Genomic DNA, 25,582 nt, shown 5'->3' on the forward strand with positions numbered 1-25,582 from the left:
GATTTAATCATTAATTAATCATGAATTATTTTCCAGACAATTTAAGGGAAAATGAGCAATTTAATCACAATTTTAAAAGCCTGTGGTTTTGCTTGGTTGAGTGTTTCCAGCGGTTTTAAGTTCGGTATCTGTGTGAGTTGAGCGCCTTACTGCAGAGTGTCAGGCTTCTGAACGTCAGGGGCAGATCTGTGCTGGTTTGTATTTCTACGCAACATCTTTTCATGGCAGCATGAACTTTGGAGCTGTTCCTGCACGGGGCAGCACTTGGCAGTGCTACTGCACGCCTCCTGCATTAAATGACAGTAAAAACTAGCCGACCCATAAGGGACACCTTTCCCGGTGCTGTTTATTTTACAGGTTTTCTGCAGTTGCCCATATAATATGGTAATGGTGAAAATGGCCAATTTGCTTGCAGCATTTTCCAAGAACCACGTGAAAAAAGGGGTATGAAACGTGCACTGTCAGTAGGTTTAATAGCCCATTTGTTTTGGGTTACCCTCGCCTCCCATATCCTGGGTGGCCACATCAATTTAGCTGCTTCTAGCAGCTGAAAAGTTCCGAAAATCTACAGGCACTCATTTGCATGCTTAATTAAACTGTTGTAAAAATAATACATTTTTGCCTGTTTTTCATCAGGCATTATTATAGTCACCCTCAGGACCCAGCATGACTACAAGACAGCATGGCTCATATATTGAGGAGCATCTGGGCCACACCCTGTCCAAAAAACACACCCCATTCACAGAATTTGCACTCCTTCCACATTTCTCCTGTTACAGGTTCAAATGTTTGATAAAAATGTTACCCCTGGCCTCACTGGAGAGGTTCCTAATCCGTAGTGGAATTCCAGTGGAAGAGAGACCCACAGCCAGCCACGTCAACTGATGAACTAAAATCACTCCTGATTAACACTCTGTAACAAATACATGGCCGATTCTGATACTAAGTAAAATCAGTGGGAATCAGCTCCACCAAGCTGACATTTTCCCTTTTCCCTTATAGTGTTCGGCTACTGTAACGCAGTCCATGAAAAGTGAGCTGAACAACATGCAAAGGAGTAGGTTCCTCTGACCAAGCTGGGATCACAGCCCTTACATGGCACCGTCTGGGCCTGGTGCTGGTTTGGTGGGGTAATCATCCCGTCGATCATTCCTCCCCACAGCTATTAGACTTCACAACACATCACTGCAGTGGCCATATAATCGGTATATATAATCCCTGTATATGTGTGTGTGTGTGTATATATATATATATATATATATATATATATATGTATATGTGTATGTATGTATGTATGTATATATATATTCAGCAGCTGTTCATCCATATACCTAGCATTGTGTATATGTTTTTTTTTCTTTATATTTTTACTTATATATTTATACAGTTTTAGAAATTGTTTTCTATTGTTTTTATTGTCTATATTGTTCCTATATTGTTATTTTTGCTGATCCTATGGATCCTGTTATACTGTCTTTTTTATTATTGCTGCTGTTTCTAAGGAATTTCCCCATTGTGGGATTAATAAAGTCAATCTAATCTAATCTAATCTAATATCACCAGTGGGATTCCATAAATAGGTAAAGTACACAATTGTGGGTAAATATTACGAAATAATAACATGAAGTGCTACCTGTGACCTTCATCGCAGGTCCCCAGATGGGGGAACTCTCTTCCACAATCTCTCAATCACTGCTATCTTCAAATCTGAGCTAAAGACATTTCTCTTCCATGAACATTTCTCTACTGTCTCTTCCTCCTTTACTGATTTGATTTTTTCCCCCTTGTGTAATGCGACCTTGGGATTGTGAAAGGCGCTATATAAATGTGACATTATTATCACAGAATACTCAGCAGAGAGGGATACTAAGGCCGAGTCTATTTCCAATTTGGGCCCAGTACAGGTCCAGTCTGGTTTTCACCAACTCCATGTTCTGGAGAATCTCCAGGCTGGCGGATCAGAATGCTACATGCGATTTTCCTATGTGTATCTCAAGCGTGCCTGTGTTTGAGTGTTTAAAAGGGGATGTGCCTAACACTGGTCACGCTTCCAGGGAAACAGGAAAGGGCAGCTGCCTTCCCCACAAAGACGCAGCGCCACAGAGCGAGAGAGAGGCAGCGAGGGAGGCTGATATATGAACAGACAGAGGTGAAAGTGATGGCACCGGATGCTATGGGGGGTGGCTTATGCACACTGATGCTGTGAAAGGCTGGGTTTTAACTGCGATTCTCCTGTCAGTGGCCACATTTATCTCTCACAATAAGAGGCTGATGGGAAAGCCACATGGCTCTGTCTGTGGGTTTTGGGCGGGGGAAGGGGGGGGGGGGCAGTGGTTGAGTGAGTGGGAAGGACAGTTTTAATCTCTGAGGCCAGGGGCCTGCAGACACGCGTATTGAGGTTCTTCTCACACACTGAACACCGGCTCCAAACACCCTCACAAATCACAAACCCCCGTCATAAAGCTATTACTTAATAAGCTCCCATGCCTGTATCTTCCATCTCTGTATTTATTCTGAAACTCCAATACCCATAATCCATTGCAGGGCACACCTAGGAAGGACTAACTCAGTGTTTAAAAAATTCTGGCTATGGCCCAGTTTGCACTCACTGCCTTTATGAAAATCAAACTCAAAATGTCTCCATCAAACAGCACAAGGACTATACCAAGATCCACCAGTCCCATTAATTGCTGGGGGGGCGGCAGGGGGGGGAATTAATCAACAAGTGCTGTAATCCCCTGCCCTGTACCTGGTGCTCAAATCCGCCAAGCTAAACATGAAAGGTTTATAACTGTCTCATCCCCTGAAAAGAGGGAGACTGCAAAGGGCGGATCCGTTTCAGCACTCCTTGTTAAATGGTCGGTTTGCTGGGGGGGCATTAGCAATTTAAGCCCCCCCACAGCATGACGATTAGCAGCCAAAACACGCTGCGAGAATCCTGTGTTATCCCTTTGCTCTCCAGCAGGACAGAAATCTCCTTTTTTATTATTTTTTTTTTTGTCACCAAATCCTTAATTCTTTCTTCCCCAGTGAAAGACGGCTATACCAGAATGTCTCCAATCTGTTTTGAGAGATGTTTGAAGAGGAGGAGGAAGGTGGAGGAGGACAAAAATAAAATACTCCCAATAAAACACGTGTGAACGAGGGGGTAATTGCGGACAAATGCAGCATTGAAATTCATTTTCGACTCTTTTCTCACCATTTCAATCTTATTTTCTGCCTGTTAGCCAGACCTTGCTGCTTGGGGGGGCAAGGTTGCCCGGTATTGGCTGGTAATTGCATGTAATTCATTCTTCGCCAGCGATTTGCATCAGTGCCGCTCATTTTTATATTTATATTTTTTTGTTATATTTTGTGTTTAAGAATCAACCCACAGTGGAAGGTCTCATCTTATTATTTAAGGTACTCAGAGAGGAAAACATACAGTCCTCTCAACTCCCACCCCCAACACATTTTCTTATAATAAAAGGACCCTCACATTAGCATAAAACTCGCACACTGGCACACACCTCAGAAATTACGCGAGAATCTAGTTCCTCCTATTGATTTGTACCCAATTATGTGCCAATGACATATAATTACATTCAGTAATGCACTACATTTGGTTATACTCCCTGGGGAAGCCAGACACAAAAAGATGAACTCAACATTCACGATTGGACTTTTGCCACAGAATGCCAAAGTGCGCCGCCCTAGAGGCCAAACGATGTAATTCCGGCACTCATATTGATTGGTGGTTGCCATGGCTGCTCAGAGCCAAACAGCTCCTACTTCAGGCAAAATAACACCATACAACTGCTGCCTCTTATCTCCTGGTTATAGAAGATTAGGTGCATGTTCTCATTAGCTTAGCATAATAAATTCAAATGTTTTATTATCTTTTTTTTTTAGACATAGATCTGTCCCTGCTGTTCAGAGCTAGAATTCAATTTTACTCTTTCCCTGGGAACCTACAGCCACAATCGCATTGCCAAGCTCAGCAGAATACAGATAAAATGTAATTTGGTGATAATTTTTCAATTGTTTAATTATTCCAGTTACTGAGAACACTGGAAAATAATTGCATTAAAAAATAAACCTGCATTGTTAATTGGTTATACGAAGGGCAACAGTTGTCTCAGCAGGAGAAAATCTGTTAATTGCATATTTCAACCCTGGGTGTCACTGTGCTTCATACTGAATATGATAAAATATGAGTATAAAAATGGCTTGACCGTTGTCATCATACTTGGGGGGGCATTTAGCTAATTCAATGTGTGCATCTTTGCCCTGTCTGTTGGAACTAGACTTACCTGTGGGGAGAGTCCATTGCTGACTGGGTTCATGTGGTTGGTAGATGCTGAGGGGCTCATGAAAGTATCCGAGTAGCTGGAGAAGCTGTGCCGATTGGATGAAAGACCATAGGCGGAGCCACTGTCTGCCGAGAGCCCACTCTGGTGCATGGTGGAGGGGGGAAGCGGCTGGGGCCGGTGTAATGTGCTGCTCACGTCTGCAGGGGGCGATAGTTCGCATCAGTGGGAGGGCAGTGCAGAGAATAGTTGTGTGGTGGGTGCAGAGCCAGGTATCCTACCCTGAGACAGAGTGGCGGACGGGTACGATGACTCGGGCAGCTGGTACGTTGGCAGAGTGGGCATGCCGGTGGGCGGGAAGCCCCCTGGCAGCAGGTGGTTAAAAGCTGCTAGCTGATTGGCTCCTGCCTGCTTGCGCCACCTGGCTCGCCGGTTGCTGAACCACACCTGGACAGAGAAGGAAGGGAGGAGTCAACCGTGGAGGGTGGGGGGGGGGTGTCAGCAGTAGCAGCCAAAGCCGATGTGGTGCCCTATGCCAGCTCCACTGCCAGTGCCCCCCTCCCCCCCTTGAAGTTTTCACCCTGTAATGGGGGGGTGGGGGAGTGGTGATGGTAAACGTTTGGCAATTGGCAGGATCAGCCAGAAGTCAAGATCTGGCCTGATCCAAAGGCCAACTCTATGTCCTGTAGCTCTATGACCAAACAACAGCTTTTCAAGCCTGCCAAGTGGAACCCCCCCCCCCCCCCCCCACACCCTCAACAAATCTGTCATTCTCTAGTACCGGCACACAGAGCCGCACATCCACGACTTCCAGGGGCCCAGACACTAGAGGGCGCCATAAGATATACTGATAATGGTAACTTTGGTGTGATGGAGGAGCAGCCCTGCCTGCACATGACTGGACCAATTAACTGGTGAACGAACCTCTGACTAGTTAGTGAGAAAGAGACACAACAGAACAAATATGTGGAATAGCAATGGGGTCATCAAAAGGACTAAGTCAAGGGACAAAACCAGCCCCATACTGGGCAAGCGGCGCAAACTAGCTACACGAGCAGTGAGCCGCCTAACTGCAACTCAGTGTGGTGCGGGGCCGCGCACCCCAAGGGAAATGGCCAGGGGTCATTATTCTTCCTAAGAGGCCCGGGCTGTGATCTCTGTAAATGATCCCCTCTGAGAGCCATCAGAAAGGGCAGCCGTGAAAAGGCCAGAGGTCACCCCCGCGGCGCACATCAGACATCTCGAGTGCATCTGTGAACCTGCGGGCCGCTGTGCCCCATGAAGGCGGACAGAGAACAGGTTGTGGACGACGACACACACACACACACACACACACACACGCGCACACACACACACACACACGCGCACACACATTTTAAAACATGCAGTATCTTCCTAACACCACTGCAGAAAAGTAAAAAAAAAATATGAAATTGAAAGAATAACATTTTTCTTAAAAATGTATTTGGAACACGTACAGGAACATTACTAAGATAAGAGAATTTTGACAGACAGACAGACAGACAGACAGACAGACTTTTTAAAAACGCCACCCCTCCACCATGAGTCATGAGGTGTTTTAGCAGGAGTGTGATGGTAATGAGGCCCCCAGGAACGGGGGCGGCCAGGCAGCCTGGGGAGAAGCCCACGGCCCTGGGGACAAGGCCCCTGCCGCCTTTGCGTGTGGGGGCTGACCCACACCGATCTGCGGCCCAATGTACCAATTCATCACGGCTTAATACACTATGAACACACTTCATCTTCTGCTGAGTTTCAAACGGTTGGCCCATTGTGACTTTCAATGGTGGGGTGTCGGTGAGGGGGGCTGAGGGGCGGACAATGGTCTCCTCAATGCACTGCGCTAAACACTATGCACGGGGAGGGGGGGGGGTGTCTATTTTAAAAAAAGGCTTTCTACGAACAGCAGGCTAAGATGCAGGTTTGATCAAGTGATAGGAAAGGAAGAGATAGGCCACACGCTCATACACACACATGCACACACACACAGGCCTACAAGACAAACCATGCCTTCGTCTTGTATCAAACACCCAACCCACATCTCAACAAGGTATTAAGTACTATGACATTCAGTCATTTTAGTCTGCTGAGTAGATGCTAGAGATATCAATAAATAAAGTTTTATCAACTGCACACATTGGGTTCACAGGAATTATGGTGTGAATCTCAATACCAAGAACACAAAGACCGTACTTGTGGTCTTGGTAAGACTGGTCTTGCGAACTTGCCTTCCAAGAACGAACTTGGGGCGCAGTGAATCATGGGATTGTTCTTGCCATCTGGGGAGGATACAACCGATGTATCCTTGATATTTGGGGTAGAGCAAGACCATCGTCCAGGGATTTTTAACGGTCCTCTTGTACTTGTGTTTTTATTATTGGAAGTGGTCTTCGGCAATGGAAGATGACATAAAATGGGTACATGAACACAAGTTCGGCCAAGAATGCATAGTGAGGTTCAGCCACGGATTAAGCCTTCAAAAAAATACAGACACTCAAATCAAAAGTATACTTCCTATCCTCAACTGGCCATTGGCCTTGTAGCTCAACATGACCTGATCCCAGATCAGTCAGCACCAACAAATCAGGTGGTGTTTAAGATATAACAACAGGCAGCCAGGTGGGGTGCAAACAAAAAAAAATCAATGAAACCAATTTGTCAATGAAAAAGCAGATCACAACTGTCCCATCAGTCTGACAGACCTACACCCTCTCAAAGGAAGCATTGAGCTCATTCCTCTTTGTTAGCTCAGAGGAAACAGGAGCCCAGCATGAGGGAGAAGCATGATGCTACTGGCCCTAGCCACCCTCAGGTTACCTCTAAGCTTTCCTAAATACTGATACTAGAATTTCAGAAGAAGCGCTCTACATCAGGCCAATACATCAGCCACATCAATTCTCTACATCAGAAACATATGTGTAAAAGAATGAACCCAACTGAGGTAAGGTCGCAGCAGAAATACGTGGGACAACTCAACTGGTGAACCAAGTGAGTTGAGACTGGCTAACGTCAAGTCCTTGTATCAACATAACACCATGGAAATGAAATGGAGCAAAAGAGGGAAAAGAACACCCTTGCTAGTTTTAGTGTTACTCCTGCATCTATTACTGCATCTTCTGAAAATCCAGATCTAGAAGATTTTCTCAGAATCTTCTGAGATCATGGGTAAAAATGCAAGCAAGACACCATTCAACTCAACTTGTTTGGAACCCAACTCTAAAAATGTGGCCACAATTAGCTGGTTACAATCTCACTGAATGCAGAAGAACATACCGCTTCTCTACATTACTTGGAAGCTGATGCCTGACTTCTGCTTCCATGTGAGTAAAGAGATATGTTATTTTGTTGTGAGCTAAATTTGCTATCTGGCTAGTTCCCACTTGTGGCCCAAAGTTCTTGAGTCACTGCTAGCAGTTAGGAAGTCCTTTGCATTGACCTTGTCTATTCCCCTCAAGATTTTGTACACATGGATCATGCCTCCGCTCAGTCTTTGCTCAGGAGTAAAGAGATTTAGTGTTTCTAATCTGTCCTTGCTCGGCCACCCTTCAAGGAGTTGCTTCTCTCTAAACCCACTCTAATGCAGGAATGTCCTTGCTGAGCAAAATGAACAAAGTCGCTCACAGTCTTGACCTGTTTCACCATGTAACATAACATCGCCATTCTTGTTACCAGAGTAAAAGGCTTTGCAGGTGGTTGTAGTTCCCCATGTCACGTTTTGGTTTGCAGAGCAGCGTTTAACCAGCCAAACAAACTTGAGTTGGACCAAAAATAAGTTTTTTCCATCTATGGTAAAAATGATCATATCTTGCATTCAAGTATCGAGCAAAATTTTTAAAAAGTTGTACGAAAATTTAAAATTCATCGTAATATCCTATTAGAAATGTACACTAAAGTAACTAAAAATAACGAAGAACTGTACAATACATGTCAGTTCTTGCCTATGGAGCAGCGTACTTCAGCAATCTTCGTACCTGTTCCGCTATTGTTTACCTTGCGATCTCCGACATTGCAAAATATTAAAATAAGAGTACAATTATCATTAATGCGCATGTATAAAAGGATTGAAGTATAAGAGATGTGCTATAATTCAGTGTTTTCAAGAGTAATATTGTACTATACCAGGAAATTCTACCCAGCTTTCCAGCAATTCCTTGGCTTGGTGTTACAGGATATGAGAACTTTTACTGTATTTTAGGATGAAATATTTATACATCAAAGGCATGTGTAGCGTTTAATGATCTATACCTTACTGTTATGACTCGAGAAGACAACAAGAATAGATGCGGATTTTACCCATGTCCGTGGATCACGGGATCAGCACATTCTTTCCTAGCCAGAATGAATCGACCACATGTGTCCAACTGCGCAGATGGTCTGCGTTAAATCCGGGGAAATGGAGAGAGGCTGGAGCAGGTGAGCGAGCAAAGCGGGAATAAACGAGGTGGAATAAGCAGATAATGGGAAGGAGCCGATGTGAAATGAAACACACGACGGGGCCAGAGTGGAGGTAAGCGGCTTGGGGGGGCGGGGGGGGGGGGGGGGTTCCTGTGCACTGGAATGCATTAAGTCCATTGTGAACTGGTGGTTGAGACACACACACACAAAGGTCAGCTTGTCTTCTTCTAAAGGACAAACAAACAAAAAAAAACACAATTCTTTGAAAGGGTCCATCGTGATTTTTTTTTCAGAATATCTTTGGGTGAGTATTTTTCCCCAGAAACCATAGTTATACTAGTGGTAGCTAGAGGGACATATACTTGGGAAATGGTCTCGTTGACCATTTGCAGTAGGGTTGTGAAACAGCAAATTTACGAACATTGAGATAACACGGTTGGATTTCACAGGTCAGCGAGAGCAGGAGAGAACAACGTCAGGCAAAAGAGCCCATCAACAGCCATCTAGCACCAGTTGGTGATACCATCCCAGGACTTGGAAGCGATAGGTATTGGCAGACCAGGCGTCCAAGCCATACATGGGACAGCAAGCATCCCCAACGAAGAGCAGTTTGGGAGATGTCTGGAGGGCCACATTTACAACATGCAGCTGCTGAAGATAAACAGGTTCATGGCATCTATGACACACACAAGCATCTATGAAATTCTTCCTTTAACACAGGATGTTTCCGATTCTCCCCATCACATGCGCTAACGGCGCATGATAAATGTGAGGTCTGATTTCCTCATTAGCAATCATGGTTTAAGAAATGGAGTTGAATACAATACTACTGTAAAAAAAAAAAAAAAAGTTGTCTTTGTTTACATGACTCCGTAGAACTTCAGCCCCTCTACGTGAATTACCCTTTTGGGAATATGAATAACAAACTATCAAAAAAAAAAAATCAGCTCACATGTAAGGAATATTGTAGGCAAATTTTATGTCATACATTCCAAATTAAAGTAATGTATTGTAAGACTGTTTTTCGAGGTTAGATTTCAGGTCACAAGATGCATGACTGTGTTTAAGATGCATGACTGTGTTTAACAAAATACATTTACTTCACAAGACGGAGCTTTAGTTGCACTCATTTAGTTGCACTCGTTTAACACTTCATCATAATGTGTGTGGCCCAGGTAGTCAAAATGAATATCAGTAACCGGAAGGGGAAGAATGGGAGCGACAGAGACTCGACAAAAGCCAGAACTGATGGTCTCCTTCTATCTACTCGCCCCTCCATAGCCTGCCCACCGCTATGCTAATTAAGTAGCCTGGAGCGGGAATGTGGGTGCGGAGGTTGGGATTAGTGTGATAACTATTGGGAGAAACAGGCAAACTTAAACATGTCCATCTGAATCCCAACAAAGAGGCCGACTGTTTAAACATCTGCACATACGATCCACAGCCATGTTGCCTCCCCAATCTACATAAATCCCGTTGGTTCCTTTATGTGCCTTCTTGACACACTGGTAAACCATTGCCCCAGCTTCAGATTCATGTTCTCCTGCCCACTGTCACAAAAAAACTGGAAGCTTTCTTGATCTTTCATTTTCCACAGAGTAAAAAACCGTATAACATTTTACCGCTAACGAGCGCTACTGAATTTCACTGCCGGCAGCAGCAACATCAGACAATCAGTTATCGATCGAATTTTCAGATGCAGGAATATGGAGAGTAAAGAAAAAAAGGTATTCATTACTGCATTTAATGTAACTGAAATGCAAAAATAATTCCATCTGCTCATTTTCTGCTCCACTACTTCAATCATTTTTCTCCGTGTAACTTTCGAGTTAGCGCCTGTACTTGTAGTTGACCAATCAGCAAAGCCTGTTCCTATAAGCCCGAGCCAGCAGTTGTTGGTCAAGCAAAAAGTATCTACTCCAGCGTAGGAACTAAAAAACATTCAGGAACTACCTCCGAGGAACTACATGCTGATCATGCTTTGGCTGTGAGCATTGACATTGTTAGCATTGAGCTAAGAGATGCAAGGCCATGATGGGTGTGTGCACCATTAGCACTATAAGCATTGTTAGCTTTGTTAGCATTGAGCTAAGAGATGCAAGGCCATGATGGGTGTGTGCACCATTAGCACTATAAGCATTGTTAGCTTTGTTAGCATTGAGCTAAGAGATGCAAGGCCATGATGGGAGTGTGCACCATTAGCACTGTAAGCATCGTTAGCTTTGTTAGCATTGAGCTAAGAGATGCAAGGCCATGATGGGTGTGTGCACCATTAGCACTGTAAGCATTGTTAGCTTTGTTAGCATTGATCTATAAGCTTTGTTAAAGCGGCAGGCGCCTACGCAGACCTCCTGCACTCAAACACTGGGTGCTCCAGTCCGACAGAGAAAGGCTTCTTGCCAAATTGATTTTTATGCCTCATTAAGAGCAATGCTTGGATGTTATTAGATTCTGCTAAATATAATAGCCGCATACAAGATGTTTATTGGTAATGAATGGGGATCTATGGGACAGACTCGCAGAGGATGGCGGCTCTTCCGTCAAGGTTAGGTTTCTGCCTCTTAAAACTTCAGCTTACAGGAGGACAGCAGGACATAATTCACTTCATCTGGGTGAGCTGATTTACTGCCCCCCTCCCCCCACCGCTCTTCCCTACTTAAACTCATTCCTTTCTTCGCCCTTGTGTGTGGTGTGTCTTTACACAGCAGCCAAATGAACGATCAGCAATCTGCTTTTGGCTTTCGGAAGCTCGGGACTGCAAGACCCAGCCAATACAAGCACATGTACGGCTTCTACGGAGCCGCCGCAACCGCAACATGTGCCCAGACCGCGTCAACGTTACTGAAACTAGGACAACTAAGTGCTACTTGGATTGAATCAGATACAAATAATGCGTGACCATGGTTTATTGGAGTGTGGCCCAGGCTAACTGACGAACTAGAGCCATAGTCTGACACTCTTGGTGATGTCTTCCTATGAATACTCCTAAAAATCCCCACGTCAGCCAAACCCAGCTCGTCTCCATGGTCTGAGCGGGTATGGAGGAGGACTGTCCTCCATGCCAACACCTATGGCCCATGCACAAACCAGTATAGAAATGTCCCCAAAAGCACCAGCAGGAATAACCTCACCTCTCCCTCAGTACAGAGTGTCACAAATGCCACGCGGCTTCATCACTGCTTAGTGCTGAAGATGAGGCGGAGTGACCCACTTTCATTTTAAAGGACTTTCGAATAGTCCAGCTGATCTGCACGTCACAAATCTGCCGCCGTGTTTCAGCTGACAGTCACCCTTGACACGGACACACGCATGTGACACGCCCGGGAATAAGGAAAGGAGCGAATGAACACTAAGCCCCATAGCATTGGCTCTGCTGAAACTGAGGACCAATGGCAAGTATTTTCTTTGGTTAACTGGAGCCATTTTATCATAGAGACCTTATTTTCAACTAAATTGAGTTTCGGTCGACCTTTGCAGGCTTTCAAAGCCTTACAGAAATTGGATTACGAGGAGAATCCCATTAACAAATTTTATCTATGACTCAAATATCTCAGATATTCACATGACATGTTATGAATGAAGCTACGAACATGGTTGTGAGCCAGGAAGGGTGTGGAAGTTAAGATAAAGAGACAAGATTGTGGACAAGCTCCTCTACTCACCTGAAACTTACTGTGTGGCAGTATAACGATTATAAAACAGAGAATGACATACTGAGTATTTATGTATGACAACGAATATCAACATGTACCCCCCTTGTAATTTATACTTTCTTACCTATTTATAGATTTATTGATTTTGCACATACTTATTGTAACATGGAGTATGTCTTGTGTTTTTAAGACAAATTGCACTTTACGTTCCTTTGCTGCTGTACACAAGTGAATTTCCCACTGGCATGAATAAAGTGTATCATCTGTTTATCTATCAATAGCAAGTTTGCTGTTTGTGCCTTAGGAAGTGTCCACAAGCAATCCAGCTGTTGCAAGTTCACAGTTTTGTTCGTTTATGTCGGAGAGCAAAATGGTTGTTTTGTATGTTGCTTGAGTCGACCCGCCCTTCACATCCCAAGGGTGTTAGTAAAATCACCCGCTTCAGCCTCCAAGCCTCATATCCTGTGGGAAGATTGTTCAATACGGTCTCTTTAGACACTGGCCTTGTTTTCTAAATTGCACAATTTGCCAAAATGTAGGAAGTCATAAAAACATTTTGACACATGCAAGAGATCAAATGCTGACGTCAAAGGGGACTCAAATTCATGTGCTGAAGTCACATGGTTCGCAACAGACCAAGATAAAACATACTCGGTGGCTGTCACTCTGTCCCTTATGACTGTCCCTTTTGCTTCTGCCAAAGAATCCAGTCTTGCATGTAAAATGCTGATGACTCCTTTCAAAGCCAGACCAATTCTTACTGTCTGGGCTGCACAGGTGACTGAGATACTAACAGACATCTACTTTCTGTCACAAAGTGCTATGGAAAAAAAAGCAAAAACAAACACTGCCCATAGTTTCTTGAGCAATTTATTTGACCTCAGGAGAGAAAACCTTTCCTCGGGACAATCTGCATCCTAATAAATTTAAAATCCCGAAGCCTTCCCCTGTTCTTTTCCCAAATCGTTCCGCCAGTACGGCTGAAACATTTTAAAATACAATATATTTTAGGAAAATCACCCTTAAAATAAATCTTTCAGTATGGACTTGGGATGTGAGGGAGGCAGGATCTATTGACATCTGTCTTCCTTCCCGATGGTCCCGAGACAGACAAAGACATATGTTGAAGCTGTTATGTCGGCTTCTGGCTTGGTATGGAGGGAGATACAGCCACGGGTCAGGGGTGCAAGGGCTGGGGGGTGGAGTAGAAGGGACGCCGGTAAGGGGAGAGCGGCTCCTGATTGATTAATGTGGTTGGTGAAGCGGGGAGGCAATTTGCGGGTGGGGGTGTTGATCCCAGGAGAGGAGAGATCCTCTGTGTTACACAGAGCAGTTTACAAGGGCCGGCAAGCTTGAAAGCGGAGGGAAGGGGAAATCCCAGCCAAAGGTTTAAATGAGAAATCCATCAGGAATCCACCCCCCCCCCCCATCCGCACCACAACAGCTGTTGCTATAACTCTTTTCTTTTTTTTTTTTTTGTTTTCAGCATTACATGAAGCTGCACGGTGGGATAGCTGCCCAAAGTGTCCCGCAGACCACAGCTTGAATAAAGAATTAACAGGAGAGGATATTTGCTTTTCTGGGCCTGGAACAGCTAATGAGCATCTTAAAATGAATGTAGTTTCCCTAGAGCTCGAGTAAAAGTTTTACGTAACACAGAAAGGGGAGCAAATGGCGCTCATGAGAAAATAACGAGGGGAAATTACAAGACATAATGCTGGTCCCAGGTCAGCTGTTTTACTTCGGCCGGCTGCTTTGAACGCGGGAGGCCAAGCCTTTATAACTGAGAACCAGACAAAGCAGCTCAACAGCATCTCAAGCGAATTATGCTGAACTGGCTGCATAGGTTATCTGTCACATTATATCACAGTTGGTGCACACTGACCGCTGTGGGGCTTCCCATCCAAGGAGAGCGAGGTCCTTGATTGCTGAAAGGGAACGAATGAACAAAGGGCGAATTCAATGTTCTGGCGGCTCGTGGGCCACAAGAGCCAAGGAGAAGAGGGATCTGAGACACGTTTTATGCCCCCAAAGTGAGGACCCTGGCACGTGAAATGCAGCTCTCAGGACTCTGGCTCACATGACTGCTCCAAACAACTGCTGCAGGCTGGGGGGGCGGGGGGCAGGTTCTCCACGGAAAATCTACAGCCTCTGGTATGCACCCTGTCCTCTATTCATCCATCTATGTGACTATCCATCCATCCATCCATCTTCTAACTGCTTATCCTGGTCAGGATGGCGGGGACACCCCACTTTTATAAACCGGAAACACCAGACCCCCAGAGACTTTAAATGCCAAACATAAAGGAATATTGAGGCCAATGAAAAGTTCAGTAAAGGACCGTAAACGTCAAAAGGGATGGATATAGTGACCATTAAAAATGACAATAGTTAACATTAAAGGAAATGTAGAAAAATAAAAATTTTCCCTGTAAGTTTGTTAGCAGTGAACAGTAAAGGCAGATAAAGTATGTTATCATAGCGGGCAAAGCTTCGAAAAAGGAGATCTTCTATGCCCGTGATACCATGCAGAAAATGTGAGATTCCCAGGTTCTTACAAATTATGGTAATATAAGGAACCTGAACAAACCACTCAGTACCCTTAGCCTCATCTGTTCTGCCACACATCTGGTCCGGACCCTCCAACCCCAGTTAGAACCCCAATGCCAAAGACACATTTTGACCGAAGACACAAATTAGAAGAACAAAGGGCTGACGCCGGAGCTTGCATGGTGAAAATCAGCCAGCCCGCGAGACCTGGCGCTATGTAGCTCCTCGGTGCAGCCGTCAAACACAGCCCATCTGACTAAATGATCTTTGGCAGTGGATAATTAATGAGGACTTACTCTCATAGCTTTGGAGAGCCACAAATTCACAGTGAGAACTTCAAAGCAGGCAAGAAAAAAAATAATGAGTGATTGTTCTAATTGACATAACCTAATTAACTAAGCAGTGTATTACCTGTGAAATCACAGAGACAGGCATAGAATCCGCTGGAGAAATATTGCAAACTTAGCTTTCATACAGTACCTCCCCTGTCACCAGGCTGCGTGTTCCTCCTGTTTGGTAACTAGTGTCTCAAAGAGACCAGTGTGTATTTCCTGTATGATGCTTAAGTGACTGTGTGTGTTCATACTGACCCTGAACAAAAATGGACGAGACTGTATTTTTTTTTAAATGAGAAATCCATCAGAAAAATCAGAAATCAGAAAATCAGAAAAATCAGAACAACTCTTCATTTCAGGTTGTTGACTACAGGCCCCAAAGGAGAAATTGCAGGAATCATGGCAATAGACAATTGGACTTGGGTACATAATGCTGTATTATTTGTAATATTTATGAACTGGTCTTCTGAAATGGAAACTTTAAAAACGGCACCTTTTGAAACGTAACTCAATATGGTTCTTCTTGACCAAGCCAGCACACAAAACAACATTTAGCGAATGACAGAACGCCACATCACGGTGGTTCGGTTGAAGGTGACCTCTAACCTTAACTCCTGGTATGAAGAAGGCATGAAATGGACCAGGGAAGGGGGAGGTTACCCCCAGATATGCTGGTTCGTGGTACCTGCACGCGGGCCTCCGTCAGCTTGGTCCGCTGGGCCAGCTCCTCGCGGGTGTAGATGTCGGGGTAGTGCGTGCGCTCGAAGGCCTTCTCCAGCTCCTCCAGCTGCTCCGCTGTGAAGGTGGTGCGGCTCCGGCGCTGCTTCCTCTTCAGGGGCAGGTCGGGCTCGGACTCCACCTCGGAGCCCTCGTCCGAGCGGCTGCCTAGACCAGGGAAATGAAGAGCATTCTTCACCTGGGACAGAGCGGTAGTCAGTAGGGACAAGGTGGGAGTCAAGGGGACAGGGACGGAGTGTCACTCACTGAGGACAGACAGGGTCAGTAGGGACAAGGTGGGAGTCAAGGGGACAGGGACGGAGTGTCACTCACTGAGGACAGACAGGGTCAGTAGGGACAAGGTGGGAGTCAAGGGGACAGGGACGGAGTGTCACTCACTGAGGACAGACAGGGTCAGTAGGGACAAGGTGGGAGTCAAGGGGACAGGGACGGAGTGTCACTCACTGAGGACAGACAGGGTCAGTAGGGACAAGGTGGGAGTCAAGGGGACAGGGACGGAGTGTCACTCACTGAGGACAGACAGAGTCAGTAGGGACAAGGTGGGAGTCAAGGGGACAGGGACGGAGTGTCACTCACTGAGGACAGACAGGGTCAGTAGGGACAAGGTGGGAGTCAAGGGGACAGGGACGGAGTGTCACTCACTGAGGACAGACAGGGTCAGTAGGGACAAGGTGGGAGTCAAGGGGACAGGGACGGAGTGTCACTCACTGAGGACAGACAGAGTCAGTAGGGACAAGGTGGGAGTCAGGGAGATGGGGATTGAATGTCAGTCATAAGGGACAGAGTGACAGCCACCGAGTATGTTTTATCAGTCACAGGGGAAAGTGTCAACCACTAGGATTGCTGAGCTAATCACCAGTGACACCAGACCGGCCAGTGGGAATGCTGGGTCAGAGGGGGCAGAGACAATGGGATGTAGCATAACCACCCAGATTCGTAGCCCCCGGCAGCAGCGCAATGCCAGCTCACATCCGCCGGCTGTCAGCAAGCGAGCTCCTCGCATCCCGAACACAGCCCCTTGTTCTTCAAACCCGCTGCCAAGCTAATCCTGCCATCAAACTCGTGTTACCGGTGGCTCTGGCTACGGGGGATGCTAACCAAATGGCACCAGACCAGGGTAAGAGCGACGAAAAAAAAAAAAAAAGTTCAAAGGGTCAAACGGATTAACAAATAAGTCCACAGAAACAATATCTGGGTCCTCCACGGTTTCCATGGAGACACCGACAAAAAATGAAAGAGAGGGGAGGAACTATACAGGGATTTCAGGAGCCTGTTTACTCTTGTGTCTTCAACTGCTGGCAAGTACTTGAGAGCAAATATTATTTTAATCTGTGGTTATTTATGTATGAGAGGCCCGCTGAGAAGACAATCCCGTATCGGAACGTAGCCACGGCTCCCCCAGAGCTTCAAAATGTGGCTGTGGGGGGGTGGGGGGGGGTGGGTTAGGGGGCTCGACTTAATCTACTCAGACCACCTTGCAGATCCGTGTCCTGCTATTCTCTTGCCACAGCCCCCGGGGTGCAGAAACAACAGGGGCAACATGTAAATATTCACAAAACAATATTGAGCCAGTTCCACCGCATCTCAGCGTCCACGTCTGCAGCACGCGGTTAAGACTGCCACAGCTAATTAGGTGTCAGCTCGTCATTGGCTACATTCAGCAGCTGATAACATTGTCCTATTTTTGTACATACACGAGTGCTCGCTTTTAACCGGAAGGAAAATGTGTTTGCATCATGGCACAAAATTGGAATTATGAAGAAAGAACCTGGTACTGATGAGAACAAAAGATAAAGTACCATGATGGATCTTTTTATAATGAACCCAACTGTCAAATACCATAATAGCAGTGCATTTGTGAGCTCATATACCTGATCATCGGCCACTGGCACTGAAACTGAGGCGAAAAAGGGAGCCATCACTGTCATACGTGTGAAGCATTGGTGGGCTGATTAAAGCTGCATCCATGACATGGACAGATGGGCTAAAACAGAGCAGCAGAGTTATGGAGAGGGAGGAGAACCCACCATTCAAAAACTGTGAGGAGGAGGAGGAGGTCCAGCACACCAAAGAGAGAAAGCAGGAGGCCCACCACTCAAAGACAGTGAGGAGGAGGCAAGGCACACGTAAGTGGCTCACTACACGTAGAAGTTCTGTACATCTTGTTTATGCTAAAAACCATAAATAGAAAGCAAATTATTGTTATTACACATCAGTTCATTAAAACAGTGTTTTGGGCTTTGTCTCCTGTCTGCAGATAGCAATGTATCTTAATCAGTTTTTCATTATACTCTCATAGCACCGAGGATTCATGTGAAACCTTATAATATTCTGATAAAGGGAAGGTCATTTGCAGGGAGACTCTGTTTTTATGTATTTTGGATGGAATTCTCCATAAAGAAACTGAGATATCAGTCTGATATAGGAGCTTGTACTGTATGTCAACAGATTATACAGCAGGACAGGTCATACTGCACTCCCAGTACACGACAGCGCCAACACAGGGAAAAGCCAGGAGGCTGCTTCTGGTCCCAACTTTGACCTTTCAGTTGGACCTTAGAGAAAGATGCTTCATGTGAACTCATCTAGTGAAAGACAGAGCTGTGAAGCAAGGTGAAGCAGCTGGCCTTAGGACGCTGCCCTGGGTGTCCTGCAGCTGGCCTTAGGATGCTGCCCTGGGTGTCCTGCAGCTGGCCTTAGGACGCTGCCCTGGGTGTCCTGCAGCTGGCCTTAGGACGCTGCTCTGGGTGTCCTGCAGCTGGCCTTAGGACGCTGCCCTGGGTGTCCTGCAGCTGGCCTTAGGATGCTGCCCTGGGTATCCTGCAGCTAGGCTTAGGCCTAGATGAGGTGTAACGGACAGTGATAGGCCAAACACACAGCTGGTTTTATGATGCATGAGTCCCTGCACGTTAACAAGGCCTCATACATGAGTGGCTCCATCCATGAGTGTCTGCTTGGGAGTGAGTTATACCCGAGTGGTAACGAGTGGCTGCCAGTGTTTACACACATGACCGCCTGTGACTTGGGATTGGACGAAAGGCACTAACCACAGTTTCAGAATAACCAGCAGCGACCCGCCATACGTCTCCAGCCTTCAAGCCAACTGCAGAGTTTAATTAAACAAGGAATTATGGGATTAGGCAGTGGCTATCATTGCAAACCACTCAAGAAGTCTTCGCTTTGCCCCCGTCGCCTCCCCCCCCCCCCAGGAGCTCACGCTCAGCAATTCTCAACGGAATTACACGTGGACGCCAGCCGTGAGGCCACATTCATTAAATCAATTCCTTCGCCATTCCCGCTAATGAAGACAGATCGTCCCAGCGTTGGCCCGGGGGCCCTTGAAGACGCACAGTCCACCGTCCGTCATTAGTTTTCGGGGGATGCAGCCAAACGGCCTGTCGCTAAATCACCATTATGAAATGACACGGCGGAGTGCCAGCGCACGGCACGACTGGGCAATTTGGCGGCGACCTCCTGCGTGGGGCCGGAGACCCGTCGTGGTGATGAGGGCGGGGTTATAGGTAAGGAGCACTGAGAATGAATGAATGAGGCATGAGCACAACTCAATCTCTGCTTCCTCGTGATCCGGCTAATAGCGCCCGTGGACTCAGACATGAAACGGCACTCAGAGACCTCGGCACGGCCCGTCCGCCTGCAGATTCTCAAGAATCATTCTGAACCAGACAGCAATCGGTAACAGCCAGATTCAGTAGGTTGGTAAAAGAACGTAATATATATTGAAGTGCCTAACCTATGACATCTGCAATGGATTCAGGGTGCCTCTGGGTTTGTGCTTCCTCAGAGAGGCATCAGACCTCCCCAAAACTGTAGTCGACAAGCGGTTCTGCAAGATGGATGGATGGATGACCTACGGCTTTTAATTGTCTGTCATTTATTGTTATAAGGAGATACCAAGCCTCAGAATCACGTGTTACAGACATCCCTTTACATTCCTTTAGCTAGACAATTACAGCCCATTCATGAATGTAGGTGATAAAACTGGAAATAATTAACGCTAACAATTTGGTACCCCGTCTGTTCCAAAGTAATTTGCTCCATCCTACAACAACAAGAAACACCCTGGCAGGCCTCAGCTGAATGATACAAACGTAATTCCCTTCTCAGGTGCCCGACATACTGATAAAAAAAAAAAAGGCTCAGTATTTATTACACAATTAGAGCCTAATTACCTAGTATCCGCCACGCAGACCTGAGGTAATGTGTGCTCCTCCGGGCTCCATGCTAATTCAGGCGTGTTTGGCTTACAGATACGCTCCGTTTGAGAGGGTGCCGTCTGCAAATGACTTTTTCACAGAACACACACACACACACACACACACACACAAATGCTGGCACTGACCACGGCTGGCAAAACGCACCCTTTCTCAGCAGACACGGCAGATCGCCCCGTTTCGGACTTTCTTAATTGAATAATCCGGTTAATTACCAGCAGCCCTCCCCCCTCCTGTCCCGGTGGAGTGGTTTATCCCGAGAAAGCCACTGGAAATGTGCACCAGACAGAGGCCACTGTGGCTAGTCACATGCATATAAATGGTAAAGTGCGTTACTGCTGCAGCAGACCGACCGTCGTGATTTTAGGACTGTATCATGTGTGACTGCGACTCTGACCCCTCTCTGCTGCCCAAACAGTCCCCAGGTGTGCACAAACACACATGGAGGTGTAGTGGGAGTGTACATGACATAGGGGTCAGAGGTCATTTTGATTTGACAGTGAGGTTCCTACCTTTCCAGGACAAATTGCTAACTGGGTTTAGAAAAATAATTTTTTAGGGGGGGTTGAGACAAAAAATAGCGTGGCTGGAGCCCCCATAAATAAGGTCTAGAATTGCCTGTGTTGGTGGTAATGGTGGTCAGTGTTTCCACATCTGTCTGATAATCAGTGCTGGGCATTTCAGGTTCAGAATCTACAAATCCAGACCAAGGTTTAGTTTCTACCAACCTTTATGCTCAGCTGGTTGATAGAAACAAAATCTTGGTCTGGATTTATAGCTTCTGGATATGAAATGCCCACCACTGCCGAGTATATTTCTATTTTCGTGGATATAGTACCCCTCCCCAACATGACCGCCCAAAAACATTCCAGATGAGAGCAGGTAACAGGAACAGCAGGCGGGAGACATTTAAGGCAATCATTGACAGTGTCAAGGATGGAGATGGAAAGATGGAGAAGAAAGAGGGCAAGAGGAAAAAAGGAGGGACGCGGCGGGGTAAGAATAAAAAAGAAAGAAGGACCACTGGGGGCTCAAGGTCAACTGGCTGGCCCACCCAGATATGATGCCCATATACAACAGAAGGAGGTGTGTGTGGATGTATGTTCATTTGTAACCAATTAGAAACCACGTGGTTATACAGTGGCCAAATTCGCAGTTACAACAACACTGTGTCCACCCTAAGCACTGCCTTCCACTGCATCTCTAAACCAAATCTCAGCAAAGTGTCACAACCAGCCTTCCCAGCAAACCTCAGCGGCAGTGGTTCAGCTCCTAACGGACCGTTCCAGAAAAGCTTGTTAGACAGGCGGCGCCGTGTCCTCCCCCCTGCCCTGGCTTACGCGCTAACGTTGCTAACGTTGTGTACGCTCTTTGTTGCTACTGTTGTTGTGAACTTGTGATTATCCTTTTTTGTCAGTCATCGAGAAGGAAGGGAAAAAAAAGAAGAAGAAAAACTCATTATGCAAGCATCCCATAATAAGGCGGCATGCCTGCAATCTGATTCGCTATCTCTGACATCCATCTGTCTTACTGCGATCTCTCTAGCTCTGGGGCTGGATATAAGCACCTCTTTCTGTTTGGCATCCCCCCCCCCATCTCTGGGATCGGCACGAGGTTGGGGGCAGAGAGCTCTGCTTTGACGGACGGCTCAATTTGCATGTTCTGGGAATGGATGGGATCACGGTATCCGAGGTGCCCCAGAAGCACCATACACCCCCTACTGGGTGCTTCAGAGAAATTCTGCAAACAAACGTGTTCTCCAGGCGCAGATAAGCCGCTTCTCCTCCACCGCTCCTGTTGCTCCTGTCTGCGGAGGGCCCAGATAACGGCTGCGGCGCTACGCCGGCAGCTCTAACGCTACCGTCATGTGACCTTTAAAGACACACCAATCAAACACAGACAATGGTATCATGATGTCAATAGTGACAAACAGCTTTGTACGCTCTAGCTTGGGCGGGTGGCAGAGTGGGTTGCACACCTGGGGCAGAACCTGACATGCACTGTCACCCCCCCCCCCCCACCAATTCACAGCCCTTCAGAAGGACAGGAAGAGAAGAGAAAGGTTAGGGGAGAGAAAAAGGAACGAAACAAGAAAGGCAAGCCTCAAAATCTTTGGCCCCCGCAACAAATAATTTGCTTCATGCTTGAAGGTGATAAAAAGGAAAGAGGACAGAGGGTAAAAAGAGGAGAGATAAGCACCGGAGAGATGCTGGCCTTTTTGTGAGTGCCTGTCATACGCATGGAGGTGTGGCACACCCCCCCTCCCCCGCGGCTGGCCGGAGGGCCTCTTGGCTCTTTCAGGCCTTCAGCCTGGACGCCACAGGGGGCCTTGGCCCTGAAAGGAAGCCTGTCAGGCCTGGATAGCAGCGTGGAGGTGTGTGTACGACACTGACAGCCAGGCGCTTTGGATGCAAGGGCTTCTGGGAAGGGGACTGCAGCAAAACAGAGTGTGTTGGGGAGGTGAGGGGCGCCTGTGTTTTCACAGATCCGGAGACGTGATGGAAGGGAATTCAACAGGTGTTTACTGTCAGGTGTGCAGGTCAGAGATTCCTGCTCGCGAGCTGTTCCTGAGATCTAGGCAGTTTCTGGTGTCTTCTGTTTGTGTGGGGCTTGGCCGAACCCTATGGGTGACTTGAGTTGTATTGTCAGACGACCAAAGATGACATCCCCCTGATTCTGTCAAAAAGCTTATGCAAGTGGTTTCACAGGCACCAAAGATCTGCTCAGCGCAGATCTGCTTAGCATAGATCCCAGGGACACAGCGGTTTAGCCTGTGTACCAACGACTAGCCGCTCTAGTTTTCATGAGCTACTACTTGGAAGGCACCGATCAACAGTGGCAGCTGAGTTCTTCCCATGCCTGGCTGATGTCATACGAGGTGATGATAGTGCTCATTTTCCTGACTGTAAACCCCAGCTAATCCACGTCTCAAAACAGTCAAAATGAGAGATGGGCAAAGATGCAGTTCAATAGATAACAAGGGCAACATGCAGGAGTGCAGCACAAAAAAACACTGAAGGTTCCTTCTAGCCGTGGTGTATAGTCCAGATCCAGAAAGCAAAAACCCAGACCAAGATTTTGTTTCAACCATCTAGTTAAATCTTAAAGAGTCACAGTAACAGAGTACTCAACTAGTTGGCTGGAACAAAATCTTGGTGTATGATTTTTCTTTCTGGACCTGAACTTTCCATCTCTGCCTAGCAGATCCCATGGCTCACTGTAGCTATACTAACTGCGACTCGTCCTATTCCTGCCAGCTGGTCTTCTATTAGTGCATTTTGGCCAGCTAGGTCTGCAGTGACCCCACAGCGTGGGATGAGGTGTGGAATGATGGAATGATTTGTGCCGTGTAATTTCCACATTGTGAAAGCCTAGCAGAAAACCGTAAATGAAACAAAAAGGCACAAGAAAGGAAATCATGCAGTTGTTCTCAACCCTCAGCTCCAGCTCACTTTCAGGTCTAATCCAATTTTATCAAATTAAATTTGATATAACAGCCTCCCAAACAAAGTCCTTTAAAATCTGTTTACGTGTTGACTGAAAAGAAATCAAGATGAGCATCGGAGGTGTTCACAAGAGTAGTTCATATTTCCTGTTAGTGAAAATATGGAATAACAGAAAATTAACTAACTCTCCTTTTAATCTACGATTTTAAATCACCATTTAGCTGGAATATATAACTTTTTTCAGACAAATGGGATCTGGCAGAGTGCTGCAGTAAGCTACCACTAAATCCAAATTAACACAGTTTTTGTCATTTGGGAGGCGAGGCGAGTTCATCGGAAATGTTCTTAAACAAGTAATTTTTATTTTAAATGAACAGATTCCAATTCCGACTGAAAAGTACAAAACTAGAACACGTGATCCCGGTTTGCGGTATAATCCCTGGACGCAACAAGTTTCGCATCACGAACGGGCTCTGTTTGCGCACCGCGGATGTGCGATCGGAGAGGAAATAAAGCATTTTAAAGAGATTACATATATATTATATATATATATAACACTGTACGTTTGGCCTGATGATAAGAGGGCAGAGTGTCCGCAAATGAGCCCGCAAGTTTATAATAAAGGGAGTCAGCCGCTCTGCCGCCGCGTCCCATGCCAAGTACGTTTTAACTGGGTGGAAAAAATCCGAACAAATTTCTAATTTGCAACACTGTACGGACATATTTATTGTCGTCGTTGTGGGGGTGATAGCGGTGGGGGGAGGAAAACATATAAACACAGCTAATGAAGATTCAGGGACGAAAGGCATAAAATGGGAAATGTTATGGCGTTAAGTGGCATGGGCTGCGGGTGATTTTTAAAACTAGCCGATCATGGTGCTAAGCAACGCAACTAGCGCCTCCGGGCTTAATCGCCGCCTCGCGTAGCCTCGGCCGTCCATCCGGCATAATGAAATTAGCTATAAATTACTGCACACCCCCCCCCCCCCCCCACCAACGTGGCCGCTTGCGGTGGATGGCGTGTCGCCGTAATCCGGCCGCCCGGTGCAGCCTCCCCTTCGCGGAGCGCAGGCTGACAGCTTTGGCAGGCGCAGAAAATCGGCCGACGCAAAGTTTGAAATAATTTCGGCGCGTCGCGGAACGCTGCGTGTAATTACGCTACCTTTTCTCCTTTTTAAATTAGACAGGATCATCCTTTCTCTGCAGCCTATTTAACATTACAACAGAAAAGAGAGAGACAGAGGGAGAGATGCCGCATTTCATTAATTCACGTTCGAAGCTTTTTTCCTCCCTCACTTCTCATATTCAGAATGATTTACTTGATTCACTAAATAAATGACCGTATTACAGTGAAATTGTTCACGAAAATAGTCTGGGACCGGATTCTGATTGTCTTACCTTATCACGTTCTCTCAAACTGAATATATTTCAGTTTCAGCCGCTAACATTTTAGATATATTTTGTTTAAATATAATTCCAGCAAGACATTTCATAAAAGGACACAAAAAACAAACCAAAGGGGTAGTGGACATATCTCATCAATGACCAATACTCCTGATTGAGACACTGCTAGCCAACATTAACTATTAAAAAACTATAAAATACAGCCAGATAGCTGTAGAAACTGCATGGCAACTGATTACAAATGATTTGTCATTTATGGGTTGCCAAGTAGGTTAAAAATACTGCCAGCTGACACATACTGCCAGGCGACATACAGCTACGACCAACTGGTTTACAAATGTGTCCATTTGCCATTACTAACAGCTGATGATTTACTAACAGTGTCAGGTGATATAGGAATATTACCTAATGAATTACAGCTCGTTTTGTCTAAGGTAACCTGCCTTAAGATATGTGTTCGGTGATTTTTCTGAAGAAGTACATTTCCAAGTATTTCTCCCCTCTGAAATCCAGTATGTTTAG

At 46.1% G+C, this 25,582-nt stretch overlaps 1 protein-coding gene across 4 annotated transcripts in view; it reads right to left on the reverse strand.

The window, feature by feature from the left end:
* Window positions 1-25,582, reverse strand: part of pax7a (paired box 7a) — a 55,815-nt gene that overhangs the window by 12,841 nt on the left and 17,392 nt on the right. For all 4 annotated transcript variants that reach the window (XM_023837291.2, XM_023837290.2, XM_023837289.2 and 1 more), the window contains 3 exons: window positions 15,926-16,125; window positions 4,571-4,736; window positions 4,293-4,489 (listed from right to left, as the gene is read on the reverse strand). In XM_023837291.2, the coding sequence (XP_023693059.1) occupies window positions 4,293-4,489; window positions 4,571-4,736; window positions 15,926-16,125 (563 nt within the window). The remainder of the gene's footprint in view (window positions 1-4,292; window positions 4,490-4,570; window positions 4,737-15,925; window positions 16,126-25,582) is intronic.

This window comes from Paramormyrops kingsleyae, chromosome 8 (assembly GCF_048594095.1).
Source record: "Paramormyrops kingsleyae isolate MSU_618 chromosome 8, PKINGS_0.4, whole genome shotgun sequence".
Taxonomy (NCBI): domain Eukaryota; kingdom Metazoa; phylum Chordata; class Actinopteri; order Osteoglossiformes; family Mormyridae; genus Paramormyrops; species Paramormyrops kingsleyae.